At 41.2% G+C, this 19,505-nt stretch overlaps 2 protein-coding genes across 2 annotated transcripts in view; one reads left to right on the forward strand and one right to left on the reverse strand.

The window, feature by feature from the left end:
- Positions 1-2,036: 2,036 nt before the first annotated feature.
- Positions 2,037-4,395, forward strand: LOC123628641 (aspartate aminotransferase, mitochondrial-like). The gene is given in 1 exon segment (XM_045538500.1): positions 2,037-4,395. A coding segment is annotated over 1 exon segment (1,350 nt). The 3' UTR covers positions 3,387-4,395.
- A 508-nt stretch (positions 4,396-4,903) lies between these two features.
- The window catches only part of ZNF157 (zinc finger protein 157), a 30,360-nt gene continuing 15,758 nt past the window's right edge, over positions 4,904-19,505 (reverse strand). Inside the window, exons 3-5 of the mRNA XM_045538501.1 lie at positions 7,626-7,752; positions 7,239-7,334; positions 4,904-6,362 (exon numbers count right to left, since the gene is read on the reverse strand). Coding sequence (XP_045394457.1) covers positions 5,137-6,362; positions 7,239-7,334; positions 7,626-7,752 — 1,449 coding nt within the window. The 3' untranslated portion in view covers positions 4,904-5,136. The remainder of the gene's footprint in view (positions 6,363-7,238; positions 7,335-7,625; positions 7,753-19,505) is intronic.

Here is a 19,505-nt window from a genome sequence, read left to right on the forward strand (position 1 = left end):
TATTATGGGACACTCAGGAAAAAGCAAAAAGTACTTAATTTAGCATCAATTTACTGTGGCATAGTGCTACCAAATACTAAACGTAAAGGATTCACATTTGCTTACCAAAAAAGGTACAATAAAAACATTTTCTGACAAAGCTGAGAAGTTCACCATTAACAGACTCCTACTAAAGGAAACTCTACCAGGTATTTTTCAGGCAAAGAAGAAAATGATCCCTGGTAGAATGCAGAGAGTTATGAAGAACCATCAAGGTGGTGAATGTGTGGGTGAAATGAAACGAATATTGCCCACATAAAACAAAAATGTTCTGTGCAGAGATGTGTGTCTGACATACACACACATATGACATATAAATATATTTATGTATATATATAAATCCCATAACATCATTATATTTTGAAATACATATGTATGTACATAAGCAAAATTGCTATTAAAAATTAACTTTCAAAGACAATTTCTTTGAGAAAACCATAATATATTGTTGAAGGTAAGAAAAGATGAGTTAAAAAGTAAAAAGACAAACCACATTCATGCAAGCAAAGGCTTAAAGCCATTTCACATCTTTCAGATTGGCAACAACTTAAAGGACTAGCAATAAGTGCTGGTGACGAAAAATGGAAACTTTCCCAAATTATTCATAAGAGTATAAATTAAGACAATTTGAAGGGGAAAAAGTCAATACTTAATAAAGTTGAAAAACTTCTGTTATCAATCAGGACCCAGCCAGGAGAAAGAAACCACATCCAGTTACTTTAAAAGAGAGAACTTATTATAAATAGTTCGTGACCAGCCTGAGCAAGAGCAAGACCCTTAAGTCTCTACTAAACATAGAAAGAAATTATACAGACAGCTAAAATATATATAGAAAAAAAAATTAGCCGGGCATGGTGGCGCATGCCTGTAGTCCCAGCTACTCGGGAGGCTGAGGCAGGAGCATTGCCTGAGCCCAGGAGTCTGAGGTTGCTGTGAGCAAGGCTGACGCCATGGCACTCACTCTAGCCCGGGCAACAGAGTAAGACTGAAAAAGAGAGAGAGAGAACTTATTATAAATAAATTTTAACTAGTTATGAAGTTAACCACATAACTGAAGAGACAAAAAGAATATTCACGTTATCAGGGAAATAGCAACTGCAGACAACAGCTGGGCTAAAGTAACAGAGGGAAGGCCAGGCGCAATGGCTCACGCATTGTAATCCTAGCACTCTGGGAGGCCAAGGCGGGCGGATCATTTGAGCTCAGGAGTTCGAGACCAGCCTGAGCAAGAGTGAGACCCCGTCTCTACTAAAAAAAAAAATAGAAAGAAATTAGCTGGACAACTAAATATATATATATATATTAGCCGGGCATGGTGGCACATGCCTGTAGTCCCAGCTACTCGGGAGGCTGAGGCAGTAGGATTGCTCGAGCCCAGGAGGTTGAGGTTGCTGTTGTGAGCGAAGCTGATGCCACGGCACTCTAGCCCAGGCAACAGAGTGAGACTTTGTCTCAAAAAAAAAAAAAAAAGAGAAGATGGAATTCTTAAAACTTAGAAGGGTGGAGAAGGGGATATCATGTGGCTGGGACTCATCTCTAAAGAGGTGGCACCAACCAGCTGATGCTTGTGTCTCAGAGTGCACAGGTTACCATAAGGCTGGTTCTACGAGTGCTGGAAAATGGTAAACTGGATCAAATGGCTGCTACGACAAGGAACTGCTGCTTCCCAAGTGAAGAAACAATGCTGGGCAGACACTTTGATGAATAGAAAGCTAACAGGAAAGAAAAAAAAAGGAGCAAGTTCCTTCTTCCTTCTCCAGCTCCAAAGTTCATATCCCTGGTATCTCTTATTGGCAAGGTTCAACAAGGAGCAGGTGGAAATCCAGAAAGGTGGTTTTTAGAGTCACAAAAGCATAGTCAAGAAAGGTGGGTTTGGAGCTGGGACACAATAGCTTAATAGCTGGCACATTGCCTAAACCCTATGACCCATCAGTTCCACTTAAAGGTTTAGACACTAGTCTGTCCCGCAGCCACCCACTGCCCTCTTGCCGCCCACGATGGCCCTGCTGCACTCCGGCCGCGTCCTCTCCAGGATGGCCAATGCCTTCCACCCAGGCCTCGGCGCCGCAGCCTCTGCCTGAGCCAGCTCCTGGTGGGCCCATGTGGAAATGGGACCCCCAGATCCCATCCTGGGAGTCACCCAAGCCTTTAAGAGAGACACCAATAGCAAAAAGATGAATCTGGGAGTTGGTGCCTATTGGGATGATAACGGAAAGCCATACGTGCTCCCTAGCGTCCGCAAGGCAGAGGCCCAGATTGCTGCAAAGAATCTGGATAAGGAATACCTGCCCATCGGGGGACTGGCTGAATTTTGCAATGCATCTGCAGAACTGGCCCTGGGTGAGAAGAGCGAAGTGTTGAAAAGTGGCCGGTTTGTCACCGTGCAGACCATTTCTGGAACTGGGGCCTTAAGGATCGGAGCCAGTTTTCTGCAAAGATTTTTTAAGTTCAGCAGAGATGTCTTTCTGCCTAAACCATCCTGGGGAAATCACACACCCATCTTCAGGGATGCTGGCATGCAACTACAAGGTTATCGATACTATGACCCCAAGACTTGCGGCTTTGATTTTGAGGGCGCTGTGGAGGACATTTCAAAAATACCAGAGCAAAGTGTTGTTCTTCTCCATGCCTGTGCCCATAATCCCACAGGAGTGGACCCTCATCCAGAGCAGTGGAAGGAAATAGCAGCAGTGGTGAAGAAAAAGAATCTCTTTGCATTCTTTGACATGGCCTACCAAGGCTTTGCCAGCGGTGATGGTGACAAGGATGCCTGGGCTATGCGCCACTTCATTGAACAGGGCATTAATGTTTGTCTCTGCCAATCATATGCCAAGAACACGGGCTTATATGGTGAGCGTGCGGGAGCCTTCACTATGATCTGCAAAGACGTGGATGAAGCCAAAAGGGTGGAGTCACAGTTGAAGATCTTGATCCGTCCCATGTATTCCAACCCTTCTCTCAATGGGGCCTGCATTGCCTCTACCATTCTGACCACCCCGGATTTGCGAAAACAATGGTTGCAAGAAGTGAAAGGCATGGCTGACCGCATCATTGGCATGCGAACTCAGCTGGTCTCTAAGCTCAAGAAGGAGGGTTCCTCCCACAACTGGCAACACATCACTGACCAGATTGGCATGTTTTGTTTCACAGGGCTAAAACCTGAACAGGTGGGGTGGCTGACCAAGGAGTTCTCCATCTACATGACAAAGGATGGCCGCATCTCTGTGGCAGGGGTTACCTCCAGCTTCGTGGGCTACCTTGCCCACGCCATTCACCAGGTCACCAAGCAATTCCCTGGTGCGAAGGAACAGAGACAACCTTTCTGTCTCCAGCCTCTGCTGTTGTGAGCTTCACACGGAGCATGAGGGAGGGTAGATGGTGGTGTGTGGATCATCTCTTCAACCACAGCGCATAACACTCGGCGATCAGATGTGTTTCTCAGAAAAGAACATGCAGTGACATAGGGCAGAGGCACCTGTGGCTGGCATATGGAACTTTGTGGCTCTAAACCAAACTCTCTCCTATCCTTTTATTTCCAACTTTTCTGAAAGAGTTTACATGTGCAAGAAAGTCATAGCACCAAAAAAAACCTGTCAATCATGCCATTGCAATATTTCAGAAGCTTTAATTGAAGTATATTATGGTGTAAGGGGTTCCTCGTGAGAAATAGCACATATTAGCAGCTTTGAGAGAAGACCTAGTTCTGTCATTAACAGTCAGCCTCATGTTTGTCCTCCTGTAATGGAGCAAACTTATCAATAGACCATATTGCAGAGATTGTGTTTTACAATGAGTCTGCTGCCACTGTAGCAAGGAAGATAAAAGATGCTATTTCTTATTTGAGAAAAAGAGAAGACTCGCTCTTCTTCCTTATCATTGCTGTTCTTTTCCTTAGGCACAAAGATTTTTAACTAGCCTAGATTTTTATCCCATTCTACTGCTTGACTGACTGACAACCCCATCCTATCAGATTTATTTAAGAATGAAGAACATAATTTTCTGCTCATGCCATAGCCTCCCCTTTCTGGGCAAAGAATAGTGGAAAGTAGGTGACTGCACTTTATCTCGGCATCCTCTTCAATGATTGTGTAATTGTCTCCTGTCAGGGTGTTGCCTCTGCCCAGGTGGACCTTCTCCCTTGCTTGAGTGTGGTTGTGCAGTGACTCATCTCACATCATGAGTCAGGCAGTGCAGGGCAGTACCAGGAAAGAGGATATTCTGGGCTTTGGGTGCTACCAGCTGGGCTCAGGCTTCACCCTTTGGAAAGATAACCACCATCTGCTCTAATCATGTAGACTTACTGCAGCCTGGTTTCTCTGTTACAACAAAATTACTGTAGACCCAAAAAAAAAAAAAGGTTTAGACACTAAACACAGAAACAATACAAATGTCTTACACTAGGGGAGTGGGAGGGATAAATGCATAAACCAGATCTATGTTTATCAACATGGATAGATCTTGGAAAGGTAACATTACATGAAAAAGGCAAGCTGCAGAATTTTAAATAGAGTGTGATCCCATTTACATAAAGTTTTAAAAAGAAAAAATAGTATTATATATTACAAACTTCATACTATACAAAAAAAATTTCATGGGAGATTAAAATTCTAAATGTTAAAAGGAAAATCTTAACTTTAGAGGAAAGTGTAGGAGAATATTATCACCTTGAAACTGATTAATACTAAAACATAAAACATCAGCAGGAGAAAAGAGATGACAAAATTAAAGAACTACCCACAGTCCAAGAGAAGATATTTGTAACACATAAGACTGGAAAAAAGGATTTTTATATTCTAATACATTAAGTAAACAACATTTAAACCAAGAGTAAAAGATGAACAGCCCATTAGAAAACAATGAGCAAAGGATATGAACAGTCAGTGCACAGAAGAAAAAACCCAATGGCTGATCAACAGATAAGATGTTCAATCTCATCACTAACTAGGGAAATCCAAATGAAAACAACAATGAGCTATCCCCTAAGGGGATCAGGACATATTCTGGCACAAATGTAGGTGTCAAATTGTTATAGGCACACTTTGTGTGCCCTGGTGATCAGATGCCCCAAGAAGCTTGATCCAGTGGCTAGGGGAGTCTTCAGGGAGAGGTTTTCTCCATGGTGCAAGGCAAGGGCCGGCCCATGTGAGTTCTTTGATGTTCTGTGAGGTGTGCTTTCCGGCAGAAAGCTTTCCCACATTCTTGACATTCAAAGGGTCTCTCTCCTGTGTGAATTCGCTGATGTTCAATGAGGCGTACTTTCACATAGAAAGCATTTCCACATTCACTACATTCATAAGGTTTCTCTCCTGTGTGAGTCCTTTGGTGTTGACAGAGGGATTTCTTCATACTGAAGATTTTTCCACATTCACTACATTCATAGGGTTTCTCTCCTGAATGCATTCTCTGATGTTCAATGAGGCGTGCTTTCACATAGAAGGCATTGCCACACTCATTACATTCATAAGGTTTCTCTCCTGTGTGAATTCTCTGATGGATCCCAAGAGATGAGTGGACCCTGAAAGACTTCCCACATTCATTACACTGATAGGGCTTTTCACCGGTGTGAGTTCTTTGATGATTATTGAGAGTCATCTTCATTCGGAAGAATTTCCCACATTCACCACACTCATAGGGTTTCTCACCTGTGTGAATTCTTTGATGTTGATTTAGGGACTTCTTTGCACGGAAATTTTTCCCACATTCCCCACATTCATAGGGTTTTTCCCCTGTGTGAGTTCTGTGGTGTTGAGTAAGGGATATCTTTACACGAAATGTTTTCCCACATTCACCACATTCATAGGGTTTCTCCCCTGTGTGAGTTCTCTGATGAATCGTGAGGGTTGCCTTCTCAGAAAAGGTTTTCCCACATTCAGTACATTCATAGGGTCTCTCTCCTGTGTGTGTTCTCCGATGTAGAATGAGTTGTGACTTCCTGCCAAAAGATTTCCCACATTCATTACATTCAAAGGGTTTCTCCCCTGTGTGAGTTTTCTGATGAGCAATGAGGTATGATCTTGCACTGAAGGTTTTTGCACATTCACCACATTCATAGGGTCTCTCCCCTGTGTGTATTCTCAGATGTTCAATGAGGTTTGATTTCCTGCAATAAGCTTTCCCACATTCATGACATTCAAAGTTTTTATCTCCTATATGTGTTCTTTTATATCTAACGAAGCCTGTTTTCTCATGGAAGCCTTTCCCAAATCCATTATATTCAACATTTTGATCCAAAGTTGGAATTTTCTGATGCTGAAGAAGGTTGTTATCATGCCTGAGGACATTATCCCCAACAGAACTATTGCCACACAGCAGTGAGAGAGATCCTTTAAAAACAAATCAGAGCATATCACTCTTTCACATAAAACCCCAAAAGAGTTTCCCTTGTCACAGTATAAAATTAAACTCCTGAACACAACTTTAAAACCCTACATAATTTGGCCCCTTGCTAACTCTCTGATATCACCTCTCAACACTCTCACCCTCTCTCACCCTGGCCTCTTTGCCAGTCCTAGGACATATCACTCAGACTAGGCTTGGTACTTACAGTTCCTTCTGCCCAGAATACTCAAAATCTACATGGCTCTGACTCTCTTACTGTACTGAAATTTGTGCACTATTGCTAACCTCACTAAAAAGCCTTCCCTGACCACATTACCTAAAAGTACACATCACAGTCTAGTCTATCCTTCTTACCTTACATTTTCTTTTCACCACCAAACATATTATGTATTTGTTTGTTTCTGTTCACTTTCCCTTACTATATTGCAAGCTCTAAGAGAATAGAGATAGCACTTTATTCACTGCTGGATCCCCACACCTGGAATGTGACCAGCATACAGTGATACTCATTTAAAGTTTTGCAGATGATTAAATGAATGAATGCATGCCTGATAACAGAAGGCATCCAAAGCAATGGAGGAAAGGAAGAGTAAATGTGTAAGATGAGGCAGAGATAAACAGGAGCAGTAAATAACTTTATAAAACTCAAGATAAAATGGGAGAGAGCACTGAAGTTTGAGTGTAATATTAATATGTGTGATTTTGGTATCTGAAACATGTACACCTTCTGTCCTTATTTTCAAAGAGCTAGGACCTCTAAAAAGAGATTCCTGGAAAATGTTGCATGAGGATAACATTTGACCTGATTTAATGGGATCTTATTTCTCCTATTTTCCTTATGTCTGATCTTGCTCACTCACCTGAGTAACCATGGCTAGAGGATTCCTCCTCTAATATCCATAGCTCTTCTCCTCGCTCCAACTTGAAGATCATCTCTGGTTTGGCCACGCAGAGGCCTGTTAATGGGAAATGGCACAGGACGTGGGCCAAGTTGTCTGAGCTTTAGGGCCTCTGATGGAAGAGGAAGGTGCATCTTCATGAGCTGCACAAGGAAGGGGGCCCATTTAAACCTTTCATTGGGGAGGTGAGAACACACACATTCTTCCTGGTGCTCTAAACTGATCAGTCATCTGTGACCCTTGAATCTGAAACTAAAATATCATTAAACTCTACAGAGGCTGCACATATTACAGCAACCAAGAAAGGAAACACATGCTCCCAGGAGTTACATGGACAGTCATCCTCACCCACAGATGCCAGGTTGCTGTAGGTCTCCAGCATCACATCCTTATGCATGGTTCTTTGAGCAGGGTCCAGTCTGTGCCACTCCTGTCGGGTGAAATCCACAGCCACGTCCTCAAATGACACGGATCCCTGTAAAAACAATCTGCAAAGATCAGAATGGGTTGCATAGAAAAAGTGTGTGGGAACTAATCCTCTCAGTGGTGCCCTGTTAAGGGTAGACTAGAAAGAGCTACACTGGGTACCTGACTCTGTGTCTTGCTTGATATTATGCTTTCTGGGGGGGACCCTACTATTATGTTAATTTATTAATTCATGAAGAAAAAACTACTAGAATACTGAGTCAACATTATGTGCCTGGACCTGTGCAAGTTGCTGGGGAAATAAAAATGAAGATGCCACGGGGCCTGCTCTCGGAGAGCTCATGCACAGGAGAGACACTGGGCATGGGACAGAGCACTGGGACCGAATTTCACACAAAATGGAACTGAATCTCACTTGGTGTCATCAGACTGCACTTCACGTAAGGAGGCAAAGCTTTGAATCCTTCTACAAAAACGTCATTTCCTTCATGAATATGGAGTGATAGCGTGAGGAAACACAGGAAGACACAAAACACACACGGCGATTTCACAGAACTACATATGGCACAGTATGAAAAGAAAATTGTGCTGCAGGCTGTAATGAGATAAAGGACTATAGAGACATTCGGGGGCCTGACAGTAGAGGGATTCTCAACTTTTTCTTCCCTATAGATCATCAGTCTCCAAAATACTTGATTCCGTACACCACCGGACTATTTTCTGACCATCCACAATATATTTATATTTATAAACAATACAGAAATACTGTCAAGTGGGAGAAAGGGACAGACTATTGCTCCCCAGGTAACTTCAGGAGCAGCTGGGTTAAGGCTGGAGATTAGCAAAACAGGAGAGACAATGGGTTGACAGAGGAAAAACTGAGTTAGATCTTGGAGTGTTTATGGAACATGTCCAGCTGAAGCTCAGGAGAGAAGGTTAGGAGAGACCAGGGTTTTGGAGGCAAGATTATTTCAGTACCAGCAGAAACCACGAGAATAACTTGGATAGCTAAAAGAGAAAATTGGATAGTTTGAGAAAAGCACCAAGTACAGAGTCTGAGGGGACATCAATATGCCATGAAAATTGCAAAGCAAATTTTTGAATGGTAGGACTAAAACCAGAACAGAGTCTTGGAAAGGAAGAGAGGAGACAGTTTCAAGTAAGAGTGACATTTCCAATGTAAAGTAGAAGATAAGAGCACAATCACTTACCTCCCTTATCTTGAAAAGCTAAGAGAAGATCTCTGTTTCTGGTCTCAGGAAAGAGAAGGAGCCCTGCTTTGGGATGGAGAGAACAGGAGAAATCCTCTGTCTTTTTCTTTTTCGCCTGTAGTCCTACCCCCAGGGAAGTCCCAGTCCCTAAGCTGCAACCTTGCAGTAGCAGGCTCCTCAGACTCAAAGGGAAAGGAGTCCTTTTCTTTGACCAGAGGATTAATGGTCAGAAGAATGTGGGAAAGACCGCCCCCCATTGCTTTTTTTTTTTTAATCTTGCCTGGTTGGCACCAAGGGAAGACCTAGTTGGGAAACTGTGAGTACCCAAGTGAAGAGAATAAAGCCCCAACTCTCCAGCCAGAGCATAGGAGCAGGGAGCCCCCAGGGGCTGCAGTTTGGGAGAGATGGCACCTAATAACAGAGCTTCAAAATACATGAAGAAAGGCCAGGCACGGTGGCTCACGCCTGTAATCCTAGCACTCTGGGAGGTCGAGGCGGGTGGATCGCTCGAGGTCAGGAGTTCGAGATCAGCCTGAGCAAGAGCAAGACCCCGTCTCTACTAAAAGTAGAAAGAAATTATCTGGCCAACTAAAAATATATATAGAAAAAAATTAGCCAGGCATGCTGGCGCATGCCTGTAGTCCCAGCTACTCGGGAGGCTGAGGCAGGAGGATCGCTTAAGCCCAGGAGTTTGAGGTTGCTATGAGCTAGGCTGACGCCACGGCACTCACTCTAGCCTGGGCAACAAAGTGAGACTCTGTCTCAAAAATAAATAAATAAATACAAATACATGAAGAAAAACTAAGAGAACTGGAAGAATTGGACAAATCCACAATTATGGCTAGAGACTTCAAGATCTCTCTCAGTAATAAGAGGAACTAGTATGCAAAAAATCAGCCAAGATACAGAAAAACTGAACACCACCAGTCAACCAATTGACTTTGCAAAATACCCCACTCAAAACCAGACAGAGGCCGGGCACGGTGGCTCACACATGTAATCCTAGCACTCTGGGAGGCCAAGGCCGGTGGATCGCTCCAGGTCAGGAGTTCGAGACCAGCCTGAGGAAGAGTGAGACCCCGTCTCTACTAAAAATAGAAAGAAATTATCTGGCCAACTAAAAAATATATATAGAAAAAATTAGCCGGGCATGGTGGCGCATGCCTGTAGTCCCAGCTACTTGGGAGGCTGAGGCAGGAGGATTGCTTGAGCCCAGGAGTTTGAGGTTGCTGTGATCTAGGGTGACGCCATGGCACTCTAGCCTGGGCAACAGAGTGAGACTCTGTCTCAAAAAAAAAAAAGAAAAAAAAAACCCAGACAGAATAGATAGTTTCTTCAAGTACACATGGGCTATCACCAAGCTAGCCCATATCATGGATCACAAAACAAACCTCAACAAATTTAAAGAACTGAAACAAAGAATGTTCTTTGATCATAATGGAATTAAACTAGAAATCAATAATAGAAAGATGGCTGGAAAATCCCTGAATATTTGGAAACTAAAAAATACATTTCTAAATAATGCAAGGTCCTAAAAGGAAGTCTCAAGGTAAATTAGGAATATTTTGAACTAAAAGAAAATAAAAATACAACACATGAATATTTGTGAGATACAGTTAAAGTAGTACTGAGATGGAAATTTATAGCAACAAATGCTTACAGTAAAAAAGAGAAAAAAAAGCTCTGAAATCAACTGAAATCTAAGCTTATTCTTTTTTTTGGGGGGGGGGAACAGAGTCTCGCTTTGTTGCCCAGGCTAGAGTGAGTGCCATGGCATCAGCCTAGCTCACAGCAACCTCAAACTCCTGGGCTTAAGCGATCCTCCTGCCTCAGCCTCCTGAGTAGCTGGGACTACAGGCATGTACCACCATGCCAAGCTAATTTTTTCTATATATTTTTAGCTGTCCAGATCATTTCTTTCTATTTTTGGTAGAGACGGGGTCTCGATCTTGCTCAGGCTGGTCTTGACCTCCTGACCTCGAGCGATCCTCCCACCTTGGCCTCCCAGAGTGCTAGGATTACAGGCGTGAGCCACCACGCCAGGCCCAATCTAAGCTTATTCTTTACAAAACTAGAGAAGGGAGTAAAATAAACTCAAACCAAGCAGAAGAAAGGAAATAATACAGACAAGAGATGGCCCAGGCACGGTGGCTCACACCTGTAATCTCAGCACTTTGGGAGGCTGAGGTGGGAGGATTGCTTGAGCCCAGGAATTTAAGACCAGCCTGGGCAACATAGAAAGACCCCATCTCTATGAAAAACTCAAGCAGGTATGGTGATGTGTGCCTGTATTCTCAGCTACTTGGGAGGCTGAGGCAAGAGGTTCACTTAAGCCCAGAAGTTGGAGGTTACAGCGAGCTATGATGATGCCACAGCACTCTAGCCCAGGCAAAAGAGCAAGACTCTGTCTCAAATCAAAAAATAGATATAAAAGACCAGTAAACTGAAAATAGGAAAAATAATAGAGATAAATCAATGACACCAAGAGTTAATTTTTTGAAACTGATTGACAAAATTGATAAACTTCTAGCCAAACCACCCAAGGAAAAAATAGACACAAATTATCAATATCAGAAGTAGAAGAGGAGATATCACTATGTATACCATAGACATTAAAATGAGAATAAGAGACCACCATGAACATAAATTCAACAACTTAGATGAAAAAGACCAATTCCATCAAATACACAAAATACCAAAACTCACCCAAAAAGAAATAGATAAATTAAAGGAATATCTATTAAAGAAACGGGGGCCTGGCGTGGTGGCTCACACCTGTAATCCTAGCACCCTGGGAGGCCGAGGCGGGTGGATCGCTCGAGGTCAGGAGTTCGAGACCAGCCTGAGCAAGAGCAAGACCCTGTCTCTACTAAAAATAGAAAGAAATTATCTGGCCAACTAAAAATATATATAGAAAAAATTAGTCGGGCATGGTGGCGCATGCCTGTAGTCCCAGCTACTCGGGAGGCTGAGGCAGTAGGGTCACTTGAGCCCAGGAGTTTGAGGTTGCTGTGAGCTAGGCTGATGCCACGGCACTCACTCTAGCTGGGCAACAGAGCGAGACTCTGTCTCACAAAAAAAAAAAAAAAAAGAAAGAAACTGGATTCATAGTTTAAAACCTTCCAAAAAAGAAGTTCCCAGGCCTAGATGGTTTCACTGGTAAATTCTACCAAATATATAAGGAACATATCAATTCTACATAATCCCTCCACCTATTTTCTAGATGAGACTACTTCTTAACTCTTTTTATGAGGACACCATTATGCTGATACCAAACCAGACAAAGACATGACAACAAAAAAGAAAACTGCAGTCCAATATCCCTCATAAACATAGAATTTAAAAGCCTCAACAAATACAGCAAACCAAGTTGAACAACATATAAAAACACACAGCACTGTCAGCTGAGGTTTACCCAGTGAATGCAAGTCTGGCTCAACATTTTAAAAAATCAGTATAATTCATCATATTAAGGAACTAAAGAAAAACCATATGATCTTATCAATTGATATAGAAAGGGTATTTGGCAAAATTTAACATCCATTCCTAACAAAAACTTGCATCAAACTAGGAATAGAAGGGAACTTCTTTTACCTCTTGATCTGATACAGAGCATCTACCAAAAACCTATATCTAACATTTTTTTAAAGAGATGAAATCTCACTCTGTCACCCAGGCTGGAGTGCAGTGAGGTGATCATAGCTCACTGTAATCTCGAGCTATTGGGCTCAAGTGATCCTCCTGCCTCAGCCTCCCAAGTAGCTGGGACTACAGGCGCCCACCACCATGCTTGGCTAATTTTTTTAATACTTTTTTAAAAGATGGATTCTTGCTATGTTGAGCAGTCTGGTTTCAAATGCCTGGCCTGTGTCGCTCCCTGGTGGTCTAGTGGTTAGGATTCGGCACTCGCGCTCTCTCTCAAATGCCTGGGCTGAAGTGATTCTCCCACCTACCTCCTGAGTAGTGCCTGCCCAGCTGTAACATTATATTTAATGAAAAAGACTAAATGCTTTACCTATAAGATAAGAAACAAGGCAAGGGATGTCCATTTTTACCAATCCTATTCAAAATCATGCTGGAAGTCCTACTTGGTGAAATCAGGCAAGAAAAGGAAATAAAATGCATACAACAGATTGGAAAAGAAGAAGTGAAACTGTCCCTATTCTCACACTACATGATTATATATGTAGAAAATCCCAAGAAATCTACAAAGAAACCCCAAGCAAGATGCCAGAATACAAAGTCAACATATAAAAGTCAATCATATTTCTAGACACAAGCAATCTACAATTGGATATTGATTTAAAAAAAACATACCATTTACAAAAATTAAATACTTAGGTATCAATCTAAAAACACATAGATATTCATAGAATGAAAAACTAGGCCAAGTGCAGTGGCTCATGCCTGTAATCCCAGCACTCTGGGAGGCCAAGGCAAGAAGAGTGCTTGAGGCCAGGAGTTGAAGACCAGCCTGGGCAACATAGTGAGATCCCATCTCTACAAAAAAATAGAAAACACTAGCCAAGTGTGGTGGCATGTGCTGTAGTCCCAGCTCTCAGGAAGCTGAGACAGGAAGATCGCCTGAGCCCAAAAATTTGAGGCTGCAGTGAGCTGAGATCATAACACTGCACTCCAGCCTGGGCAACAGAGTGAGAACCCATCTCTAAAAATGAAAAACTGAAAATATCAGAAAATGCAAATAAAAACTTTTCTGTTGATGGGAATTTTTCTGAAAAAACCAACCAAGAAGATGAAGAAAACCAAATTAAATATCCTCACATAAGCATCTGAGAATCAGAAAAATAGCTTGACTCAGAAATATAAAAACTAAGAACAGAAATGGACAAAAAGAGGAAGAAATGAGAATCAACTGAACTCAGAAAAGAAATAAAACAATCAAATCATATCAGAAAGAAATACAAAATGACATGTTGCCCAAAGGAGAAGAGATTCAAATAAAAACTTAATAAGGGTCATTGAAGAAAAGCAAGGAAACAACAAAGAGAAACAAAATATGATAAACTAAAAATAGAGAGAAAGTGGGTGAAATGAAGACAGGCAAAGGAGGCCAAACACACATATGGTTGCTGACCCTGAAGATGAAAATCAAAACAATGGAATATAACTGATATTTGAAACTTTAACCTAAGAAAACTCTGCAGAAATAAAAGAAGTTTTGAGTCTACACAATCAAAGGGCCCCCTGGGTACCAAGGAAAACTGACTTGAAGTTATCAACTCTGAGATCCTAATAAAACTATTAGACTTTAAAAAGAAAGAAAGAAAATCCCTTAGGGCCTCCAGGCAAAACAACAATGAAATAACATAAAAGGCAAGAGAATTAGATTGGCATCAGATTTCTCAAAAAACAAAAAACACACAAATCAAGGCAATAATAGAACAACATTTTCAAGAAACTTAAGAAAGACAGAAATTATATTCAGCCAAGACACCTTTCAATTTTCAAGGACACAGAAAAAGTTTTGAATGTGCCAGAACCCTTGTGCCCCTCCTAAGGAATTCACTAGAGCTATACTGTCCAATATGATAGCCACTAGCCACATGTGGCAATTTAAATTTAAACTTGGATTAAAATAGAATAAAATAAAAAATTTAGTTCCAACCGGGCATGGTGGCTCACTCCTGTAATCCTAGCACTCTGGGAGACTAAGGTGGGAGGATCACTTGAGGTCAGGAGTTCAAGACCAGCCTGAACAACAGTAAGACCCCATCTCTACTAAAAATAGAAAAATTAGCCAGGCATGGTGGCACATACCAGTAGTCCCAGCTACTTGGAAGGTTGAGGCAGGAGGATCCCTTAAGCCCAGGAGTCTGAGGTTACAGTGAGCTATGATGACACCATTGCACTCCACCCAGGGTGATAGAGTGAGACTCTGTCCCAAAAAAAAAAAAAAAAAAAAAAAACGAAATGGAACCTCCTTCCTCGCTGCTCCCCTTAAAAAATTTTTAAAAAATTCATGGCTCACGCCTGTAATCCTAGCACTCTGGGAGGTCGAGGTGGGTGGATCGCTCGAGGTCAGGAGTTCGAGACCAGCCTCAGAAAGAGCGAGACTCCGTCTCTACTAAAAATAGAAAGAAATTATACGGCCAACTAAAAATCTATATAGAAAAAATTAGCCGGGCATGGTGGCGCATGCCTGTAGTCCCAGCTACTCGGGAGGCTGAGGCAGGAGGATCGCTTAAGCCCAGAAGTTTGAGGTTGCTGTGAGCTAGGCTGATGCCACGGCACTCACTCTAGCCTGGGCAACAAAGCAAGACTCTGTCTCAAAAAAAAAAAAAAATTCAGTTCCTCTGTCATACCAGGCACATTTCCAGTGTTCAGTTTCCACATGTGGCCAGTGACAGTACTGGATAGCATAGATAGAGAACATTCCCAGCACTGCAAGAAGTTCTGCTGGGCAGAAGTATACTAAAGGATTGGCTTCATCCAACCAAAAACAATGACTCGGAAAATTTTGGCAGAAGTACTGACAGTGAGCATTCCATATATTTAATTGTAAAACTAAAGCTAAAAAAGGCTGGGGGCATGCGTTGCAGGAAATGTTGTGACAAGGTAGAAAAAAATGCAACTGCAAATGTGAGGAGAGAAAAAGGGAAAAACTGAATAAGATCATTGACTGCTGGACAAGTAACAGGTGAGAAATAAATCAAATGGTAAAAGATGAAGGGAAAAAAAGGTTGACTAGGGGCACTATAAAAAGTTTTAACCACAGGTAACCACTAGTATAAAACTACAAACCTTCCTAATTACCAAAAGACATTTCATGGCCGAACATGGATCCTTTAAAAAGACTCCACAATTTTTAAAAATATATATATTTTATTTTTTTTAATTTTTTACTTTCTCCCAAATATGACTTCATTAAAATATATATATATATATATATATATATTAGAGATCTCTTATTCCAACAATTGCCTTATTTGTATTTATGAAAAGATAAAACTAAAAGGAAAACAGATAACAATTTCATGGCTAGCCTTAAAAATTCTCTTGACAAAACTGAAGAGCAAATATCTGATCTAAAACAAAGATAAAAATCCTTGTATGCTGCCCCTGTGGAAATGACAGCAAGGCCAATTTACCTGGCAGCCTACTGATTAAAGTCCCCTGCTTTCCCCTCAGCAGCCAGTGTTTGACTCCCAGGCAGGAAATGAGCCTATTCTGGTTTGGTATTTGTGTAACTTTTGCCATTTATTGCCCTTCTGTGCACAGCGTTTGATTTCCTATATTCTGTAGAGGCATGTGGGCCTTTTAGACATTTATAGATAAATAGTTAGCTGAGAAGCTGAGACCTTAGAAAATATGGCTGGACAAAAATGTGAGTCACACCCAGTTTATGGCTAGTGAGACTTTCCTTTCGTTGATCTGTTTTTGTAACTTTTGTGGATCTCGTGAAAACTATTTTCCACCCCTTTGGAGACACCTCTTGCTTCCTTGATTAAATTATAACCTTGGTTAAGGCTTATCAGTTTCACTCAAAAGGGTACTTTAGCTAAAAAGTTCCAAAGCAAAAATGTCAGTTGCTTGTCCCAAGCTAGAGTCTGCTGCAGTTACCTTCATGCCTCCCTACTCCTTCCTCTTTGCTGATCACTGCGTTTTGGCCAATCATAGGTGGCCAACTGTTCCAATTGTGTTTAAATAAGACAAACACTGAGCTGTAACCAATCCAGCTGTTTCTGTACCTCACTTTCCCTTTTCTGTCCATGAATCCTTTTCCACACACGGCAGTGCTGAGTCTCTCTGAACCTGTTGTGGTTCAGGGGCTGCCCAATTCATGAATCATTCTTTGCTTAATTAAACTCTGTTAAATTTAATTTAATCTGTTAAATGTAAAGATTTTTCTTTTAACAGATGATGTCAGCAGTGGGTTCTGAAACAGAGCTCCCAGAGACCCCCAGGAGCACTGAGTGACCACACGAGTACTCACCGGGCCCACTGTGTCCATTGCTCTCTTGCAGCAACTGGGGATCATGGATAAGTTCTTTCTCGGATTCCGAAGCTCCACGGGTTTGTGTTTTGAGGCCTCTGAGTTTGTTTGAGCAAATTTCTTTATTTTTTATTTTTTTGAGACAGAGTCTTGCCAGGAGTGGTGGTATACACCTCTAGTCCCTGCTACTCGGGAGGCTGAGGCAGGAGGATCGCTTGAGCCCAGGAGTTGGAGGTTGCTGTGAGTTAGGCTGACGCCACAGCACTCTAGCCTTGGGCAATGGAGCAAAACTTTGTCTCAAAAAATAAAATAAAATATAAAAATAAAAGAAGAAATTTATATCTATAAAGGAAATTTCCATTTATAAGAGTATCTGAGGGAGGGAACTGAGTCACTAGAAACTCTTACCATTGTTCCAAATTTATATGACAATTCTTACCTTCGTTTAGGGTACTTTTCCTGGCCACCTTGTCTTAGCTGGGACTTTACATACAACCTTTTTCTTCCTTGGTATGAGCAAATGATGGTACAACATTCAGGCCTAAAGTCTTAGCTCTGTGCTTTTGAGATATAAATTTTCTGCCTGTTTCACCTAAGAGTCATCATTTTAAAAGGCAAATTGTTGCCTAGCTAACATTTGCTTACAGCAATAAAATAGGTAATTAAAAGATTAATAGTCTGAGTAAAAATATGTATACATATATTTAAAAGCCAGCAAATAAAAATTCCTTATAAAAGCTGTAAGATCTGCTTCTGTCTGTATGTCTATGTGTCTATATATGTCAGGTGTATATGATATTTTACCACCAAAATATATAAAAGAACTATAAATTAATTGGCTTAAAAAATAAGCACTTAGGCCGGGCGCGGTGGCTCACGCCTGTAATACCAGCACTCTGGGAGGCCGAGGCGGGAGGATCCTGTGAGCTCAGGAGTCCGAGACCAGCCAGAGCAAGAGGGAGACCCCAGCTCTACTAAAAATAGAAAGAAATTAGCTGGACAACTAAAAATATATAGAAAAAATTAGCTGGGCATGGTGGCACATGCCTGTAGTCCCAGCTACTCAGGAGGCTGAGGCAGGAGGATTGCTTGAGCCCAGGAGTTTGAGGTTGCTGTGAGCTAGGCTGACACCAGGGCACTCTAGCCCAGGCAACAGAGTGAGACTCTGTCTCAAAAAAAATAAGCACTTAAATCAAATATGTTATCAGGAAAATAAAAACTAACTCAAATGCCTTTTAGTTCATGTGACTTTAATAATCCTTGGCAAATAAAACTAGTTTTAAAATTGTTATTAAAGTCTAAATGTTTTAAGGTCATAAAACTGCTGCTTCTGTAATATTTTTAATACTTGCTGGACTTGACTGTAAGTTTATAGTTTTGGTTTTGAGCCTCTGGATTCTGGAGTCTGGACAGGTGGCCATGGTGAGGCCTGGGGACATGTTCTCGGTGCCCAGTCCAGCAGCTACAAGGCACAGTCTACCCTAATGTGGCCCCTTCTTCCCTGCCCCAGCTTCACCTCCTGGCTATGAGGGAGAGGTTACATCCTCCAGGCATCCCATCTTCTACCTTGAACTCTGCACCTGGGATACAAATTGATGACACAGACAAGCCTTGTCCTTCATAGTCATCTTGGCTGCCACATAGCTACTTGAGACCTAAGAGGACTGGTGAAGACATTAGGGATGGTATATGTGTTGTAGTTTCTCTTCAGTAATTTAAAATCTTAAAGCCATATTACGTTAAGTTAAAGAGAATAATCATAAAATATATGAGTTATTTATAAGATGAAATGATAAAACATTAATTATTATACTTCAACATCTTATTTTTATACTATATAGAAAACTATATGTAGATGTGCTAATAAAAATTGGGGACTGACAACAGTTCAAAGTTACTATAACTTCCCAGATTTTTCTAAGACTTGGCATTATAATTAATACATGTAATGAAAACTACTAGATATAAGAAAAACAATTCTATATGTAAAATATATAAGAAAAATAAGATTGTTTAAATAAAAAGGGTTGTAAGAAGACATAAAAATATAGTTTTTTTAGAAAAGGTAATTTTGTCCAATTTACAGATTTTTTAAATTGTTTTAAATTAAATAAATTAATAATTAAAACTAAATAGAGGCCGGGCGCGGTGGCTCACGCCTGTAATCCTAGCTCTGGGAGGCCGAGGCGGGTGGATCGCTCGAGGTCAGGAGTTCGAGACCAGCCTGAGCAAGAGTGAGACCCCGTCTCTACTAAAAATAGAAAAGAAATTATCTGGCCAACTAAAAATATATATACAAAAAAATTAGCCGGGCATGGTGGCGCATGCCTGTAGTCCCAGCTACTCGGGAGGCTGAAGCAGTAGGGTCGCTTAAGCCCAGGAGTCTGAGGTTGCTGTGAGCTAGGTTGATGCCACAGCACTCACTCTAGCCTGGGCAACAAAGTGAGACTCTGTCTCAAAAAAAAAAAAAAAAAAAAAAAAAAACTAAATAGATATAAAAGTTTTTATATGATTAAGGTTATAAAAGGTTTATAAAAATATCAACTTATCAAATTATTTAAAATTAGATCTGTTTATAAGTTTTTTATTAAAATTAACTTTATCATTAATAATACACTAATGCAAAGGTAAAATTTG

The sequence above is a fragment of the Lemur catta genome, chromosome X (assembly GCF_020740605.2).
Source record: "Lemur catta isolate mLemCat1 chromosome X, mLemCat1.pri, whole genome shotgun sequence".
In the NCBI taxonomy this organism is placed as follows: domain Eukaryota; kingdom Metazoa; phylum Chordata; class Mammalia; order Primates; family Lemuridae; genus Lemur; species Lemur catta.